The 7,165-nt window shown below is 30.7% G+C and overlaps 1 protein-coding gene across 1 annotated transcript in view; it reads right to left on the bottom strand.

The window, feature by feature from the left end:
- LOC107449522 (abnormal cell migration protein 13) overlaps positions 1-7,165 on the bottom strand; it is a gene marked incomplete in the record, with an annotated part of 23,037 nt that continues 15,872 nt past the window's right edge. Inside the window, 2 exon segments of the mRNA XM_043045539.2 lie at positions 1-1,266; positions 3,704-3,886. Coding sequence (XP_042901473.2) covers positions 911-1,266; positions 3,704-3,886 — 539 coding nt within the window.

Here is a 7,165-nt window from a genome sequence, read left to right as displayed (position 1 = left end):
TAAGTAAAACTTTGCTGTTTATTATCAGACTAGATATAAAAATGCTTTCACGTGTATAATATTTGAACAGTACTCACAAAACTAGTAGAAAAAAACAATACTTTTAAACTACAAATTGTCTTTAAAAAATTGAAAATTGCAAACTGGTATAGTGGTACCTCTCTGTTAAACAATTTTCACATTTACTGGAAAAAAAAACAAAATTCTATCTAATGTTTGATATTATAAGTATAAAACAAAATGCTTGCAAGTCAAACGCGTTGTTCAAAAGTTAAAAATCAAATACGACCAAAATATCAAACATATCTTTCATTTAAAAACTTTGTATGTCCACACAAAATGTTTGTCATGCTCAATGGATGATTGTATATATTGTCAACAGTCTTTTGTGTGTTGGACTTTTTGGTTAAATGGGTTGTCTTGAATTATTCAAAATTGAGCTTTGGAATAATTTTCTGGCATTCATTTTTTATATTTACAGAAGTAAGAGCAATACTCTAATATTTGCAAATAAAAATATAATCCAAAAGCTTGTACGTTAAATGCTCTGTTCAAATATCAAACATAGCTGAAATTCAGACATATCTTGTCTATAAAAATTTAGCCTCTCTTCACAAAATGTTGAACGTGCTCTGTATGGAGAAGCTGGGTGCTCGTAATCAATGCCAACAGTCCTGCATGCGTTGGGTACTTAGGTTAGAGAGAATGTCTTTGAACTTCTGAAAAATGCATTTTGGACAAACGATTGCTTTCTGACTGTCAAATTTACAGAAGAAAAAGCAATCTGTATTTTTTTCTGTTAAACGTACAAGCTAAAATGCAAGTCAAATACACTGTTCAGAAATTAAATATAGATAGATATCGGACATAATTACATTTAAAAACTTAGTATTTCCCCACATAATGTTTATCATGGTTTGTATGGCGGAGGTGGATGATGGTATTGAATTTCAATACTCCTTTGTATGTATGGGTTACTTTTGCTCGATGGATAACTTGAGGAAAATGAAAGTGGGGCTGAAGGTTGAACTCTTTGGGAATGAATAGGCTGTTGATAAGGAAAACCATGATCCATAACATCAAATGTATATCCTGGTAGTGGCATGTATCCACCATTAGATCTGTGGGGTGAATTTTCTACTAGAGATGCTTTTCGAGATACTGAATGTTGTGGTCGACAGCAGCACAGGCATAAAAGAATAAGTACTGCTATCAAACTTGTTATTCCTAAAACAACAGCAGCAATGGCGATGGGCGTTACTTCAGCTAAAGAAGAAAAAAAAAGATTAAGTTTGAGCTTTCATAGTGCATGAAAATGGGGAGGTATATCAAAATAATTCTTCTGTATTCTTGATACATTTTTTTTTTACTGAAATTACATATTTATGAGAACAAAATGAAGCATATCTTTCAATTTTAAGTGGCTGGAAAAGGTTCAAAACAAATTAACTTAGTGTAAAAGCAAAGTTCACAAGGGCACTTGACTCTAAGGCACTTTTCTGTAAAATCATGCAGTATCAATTCAAACACACATTACACTGGATTTGAAAACCCAAGATAAAATTATTTTGCTTGTTTGGTAGATCAAAATTTTCAATTTGATCGATTTATTTTACTGATTAAATTATATTACTTCAAAAGTTATAAGTCGTGAAAAATATTGTTGAAAAAATGTTATTTCTCTATTAAAGTTAGTTGCGAAAACATAACTTTAATGTTTTTGCAAATAACTTTATGATATGAAAATTGCATAATATTCCTTTTTCCATACCAAAATAATTGAACATTGTCCAATTTGAAACTTTGTCTTAAATTATTGAAATTAAAATTTTTCACAAATTACAAGCTAAACCTCCTAATCTTAAAAGAAATGGGATAAATACTAAAAGAGAACCTTTAATTCTTAAAAAATTCTAAATTGATGTACAGTCTGCAAAAAAAAAAAAACGAATCACCCTGAATAACTTTCGTTCTAATGATTGGATTTTCGCGAACTAAGTGTCAATCTTAATGGTTCCTGGAGGTGACCTCAAATATGTTAATTAAATAGTGCTAACTATTAATTAAGTTACGAAATCAGACACAAAAACGTACTTTCTCNTTAAATCCTTGTGTTTTAGTTTAATGCATTATTAAAATATTTTTGGTATTAATTTTAATTTACATATCATGCATTTGGATGCTTTGAACTTATTCTATGACATGTAACTTAAAGGAATATATTTTGGTTTGATGAGTTTTTTTTGCAAAATTAGTTAGCTTCCGTGTTGTATAATAAAATTCATTTGTTTAAATTGTTTTCTAATAAAGTTTTTAATTGGTATTAAGCAGGCTCTAGAAAGTTTTAATTTTTGTCCTCCTTCTGTAAATAATAATAATAATCATCTATCCATTATTAGATCAGAAACATGACTTCTGAAGGTATTAATATTCTTATAGCAATAATGCTCATCTTTGTTCTATTCTTCGCGATTCTACATTGACTGTTTTTGTATATTAGGACATTCTGCCTTGGTACAACTTTTGTGTGTGGACTTTTATTCTTTGTTTAATATATCTGCAACATATATTTTCTCAATTTATCGTTCAAAAAATAAAATGTTGATTGACATTGAATCAGATAAAAAATATGACTGTGATCTGAAGCTTGAAGTATGTTCTAAGGTACAGAGCGAAAAAGTATGTTCTGAGGTACAGAGCCTCTAAATTTAGTAGTATTTGCAGAATTTCACATTTGAGTAGATGACTTTTGGCAATACACTCACAATATATATAATATACATATACATATATATAATATACACATATTTTGCAATAGTCAATATCATTTATATCAATTGCGCAATATATACATGTTCAAATACAAGAAAATCAGAACAATATAATTATAACAATATAATTATAACAAAAGTATTTATTATCATTTATTCTAGAAAAGGAAATCTGTTTAAGCTGTTAGTCTAATTCAAAGTATCCAGATTGAACTTAATTAATTTAAATAATGATATGTGTTTTTGATTATAAAATTTATTATAAGTAGTTACAGTTTACAATCGTCATTATTATTTACATATATCTGAGACTAACTGAATGATTTGGTTTCTTGCTAACAGCCGCTTTCATTTTGCAATAGGCCAAGTTAATTGGAAAAGTCCTTAGTAATTTTCTTATCAGTTTGACACTTTTTAGACTTATTGCAAAGGACCTACAAATCTTATACTAAGTATCATTAATTAATTATAGAATCATTAAATATCAAAAAAATCATAATATATCATTAATGATTTAATTACTGATTTAATCAATGAATCATTCATTATCATTCAATCATTAAATATCATTAATTATAAAATCATTCATTGCTCAGTTAGCCTGGTTTATTATTTCTAGCGGTTTGCAATAAGCCCATAGTAGTCAAAATTTACTGCAAATAGCCTTATTAAAAGTTTATTGCAATAAGCCTTATCAAATTCAACTTGAATGGGTAATTCTTCTAACATTTTATAATTAGCCTAAAACATATAGGCTGCTTGTAATAAATTTAAAAATTATCATATAGATTAAAAAATACTAGAATTATCCTGTTAGACTGATCATTGCAAAATTGAGGTTAAATTTGCCAAGAGCCAGATTTTTTCAATAAGCTTACGATAACTCGAAAAATTAGACTAATGTAACCACAACCGATACATTCATTATTTACCTATTCTAGAAAAGAAGAGCTGTTTAAGCTGTTTGTACATACTGCAATGGGGATGCTCCGTTGAATTTTCATCACTTCCATCACCACAATTATTGATTCCATCACATTGAACTCCAGCCCATATACAATGCGTATTTTGACACATAAATTCATCGGGTGCGCTGCAGGTTGTATCATTCATATCTAAAAGTAAATTCTGTTAATATCACGAGAGTAGCACTAAAAATTTCGTAAAATTAAAAATATGAAAATATCATAAAACATATTAATAACATTTTAGTCAAAATAATAACTATGTTATCATTTTAATAGTTTTTTTAGCATGTACAATAAATACTCCTTTCTCTATAAAAATACGCTCATATGTAGTAAAAAAAAATCTAAGAAACAAGTCATTTAAAAAAAGTTTGCGACCGCATCAAGTATTTCGAGAATTAAATTATTGTTCAATAAGGATTTATATCTTACCCAAAGATTAGTTACTTATTTCAGTAAAAACTTTATAGTCATATAGTTAATGATTAAGTTTTAAATACTTAATTATATAGAAGAATCAGTATAAATACTTCACAGTAGTCAAAGTTTGAACTGTGTAACGTTGATACAAAAAGCCTTTCGTCATTAATATTTATAATTTGCTTTGAATTTCTCTTTATTATTTTGAGGTTTCTCATTTACTTGCAAGAAGTACTTTAATTTATGAAGAAAATTGAAACAAAAGTTCACTTAAAAATTTAGAGATTTGGCACAATTTCAACTGGCACATTTTTGTAAATCTCCATATTATTGCACTTTGACTTTGGACAATATACAAGTCATCCGTAAAATATATAAACAGTCAAATACTTCAAAAAGTACCATAGGATCAAAAATTTTGAACCAAAGGGGGCAACTTTAAATTCCTAAATTAGAACTTCCATTTTTTATTGGAAATTCGTTTTCTGATGGAAAAAAAGGAAACCTAAATTGATTAACAGAATTTGTGTTTTGGTTCACAGATGGTGGTTTAAAATGGAGATAACTCAAAAACCGTTAAATCATATTGACTGAGCATGCTAAATCAAGGAAATAATAATTTGCGAATTTGATACTTTGAAAAAAGTATCTTAATTTTAAAAACCAAACTTCTTTTTCATTTCGTAATTGCATCGCTATCTCCGAAATGTTAAAAAAGAAAAAAAAAAGAACTTGCATGTCAAATTAATGCTTTCTGGAGACTCTAAATTTGTTATACATATTGCATATTCCTTTTTAAGATTTGGATGATGTCGAATGTGATATCATTGATGCATCTACAGTGGCGCTCACGTACTTAAAGACATGTCTTTATGAAAAGTAAAATCCAAAATGTAATGTTCACGCATAAGTTTATTGAATTGATAATTATGTATTGGAACAAATAAATTATTTTTAATATATTTTCACAATGAAAATCATTTATCTAACTGTTATACTTAAATTATGTAACATTTTAGAAAAAATATGCATTCCGCATACTTAAGGACAACAAAATAAATATTTCTTAATCGTTAATAAAATTAATAGCTATGTAAAAAATGTAACAAATAATAAAGTTTTGGAGCTAGTATTTAGTCGGTAAGCCTTTTGCGGCAATTAAAGCTTCACATCTACGAGGCATCGAATCTACTAATCTTTGACATCGCTCAGGAGGTATAGCTGCCAAGCCATGGACACATTTCCATAAATCATCTAAATTTTTTGGTTTTTGCTGTTTCACATATTTATCCACATCTATCCACAGCATTTCGATCAGGTTGAGATCTGGTGATTGGGAAGGCCACTGAAAAAACCTCAATTTTCCTGCTTGACAAGAAGGCCTTCGCAGTTTTGCTCGTGTGCTTTGGATCATTATCGGCTTGCATGATTGGTTTTCTTGAGCGAAGTTTCCTGTAAGAAGGCAGAAGAACAGTCTTGATAATGTCCACATACACATGCTGATCCATCATGCTTTCATTTTGCGAATTGGACCACATCCTGAACGTGTCATGGCACCCCACACCATCACCGAGTCGCCTTCACCTTTTACAGTTGATTTTGTACGCCGCACATTAAATTCTTCCCCGTCTCGACGCCTCACATAACTTTTGCCATCTGAACCTATTTTGTTGAACTTCGATTCGTCTGTAAATATAACTCGATTCCAGTCAGCCGACGTCCAGTTTCGGTGTCTTTTTGCAAAAGCTAATCAATCTGCTATATTCTTCTTTGACATCAGCGGTTTTTTCCTACATACGCGACCCATAAGCCGAAGCTCATTTAAACGCCGTTTGATGGTATTATTGCTTACGTGGTATTCTTTTCTGATATCCGGGGTGGTTTTGTGACTAACAGCTTCAGAAATTCGATGAATAATTCGATCTTCTCGTTCGGTTCAATGAATAATTCGATCTTCTGGTTTGCGAAGACGTGGTTTTCGGGATGCTTTTTCAATACTTTTGGTCACTTGAATAGATTTCAATACTTGGAAAACTGCTGTTTTTGATAATTTTAACCGCCTACCAATTTCTCTAATGCTTAAACGTTCTTTTCTCAAAGTATCTATTCGACATCTCTGTTCATTGCTAACATTTTTTCCAGCATAATAATGTTGAAATTTGTACTAAAAAATATTAATGTAATGTTTTAAAGCATCAAACAAAGATAATGCAGTAAATTACACTTACATTGATCGATAAATTGATTGCAATCATTCAATAACTCATGTAATCATTCAATAACTGTCCTTAAGTATAGGAAACTTGACAAAATACTATATGTTTAAAATAAAATTTTTTGAAACACTTTTGAACACGAATGAATTATTTGAGGATTGAAGTTCAACTAAGGTAGAATTCGTCATTATAGATATCTTGATCAAAACATAATATTCATCCAATATAATGACGCATTTATTTTGAAAACACAGTCCTTAAGTACGTGATCGCCACTGTAAATTACAAACGTGTATTTTTAGATTTTCTATCCGATACACGGATATATACACCGAAGAGCCATTAAATTATGTCCACCTTTAGCCCTCAAAACTGCTAGCACCCGCCGTGGCATTGATTCCACAAGGTGCTGATAGGTAGCTTGAGGTATCTGGTACCAAGCGCTCACCAACTGGTCCTGCAATTCCCTCACATTGCAAGGGGGTAGCGTGGCACCACGAGTTTGGTTTTCCAAGAAGGATCACAAATGCTCTATTGGATTAAGGTCAGGTGAATGTGGGGGCCAAGGCATGACTTGAAAGTCACTGGAATGTTCCTCGAACCAATCCATGACGATTTGACCCTTATGCCATGGTGCATTATCATGTTGGTAAGCACTATCCCGTGCAGGAAAAACTGTTGCCATGAATGGGTGAACCTGGTCTGCAACTATGTTCAAGTAGCTTACAGACGTCAGGGATTGTTCTATGAGGATTATGGGTCCTAATGTGCCCCATGAAAACATTGTTCC

This window comes from Parasteatoda tepidariorum, chromosome X2, assembly GCF_043381705.1.
Source record: "Parasteatoda tepidariorum isolate YZ-2023 chromosome X2, CAS_Ptep_4.0, whole genome shotgun sequence".
Taxonomy (NCBI): domain Eukaryota; kingdom Metazoa; phylum Arthropoda; class Arachnida; order Araneae; family Theridiidae; genus Parasteatoda; species Parasteatoda tepidariorum.
Note: the sequence above shows the minus strand (reverse complement) of the source record. Positions and strands in the feature narration are given on the sequence as shown.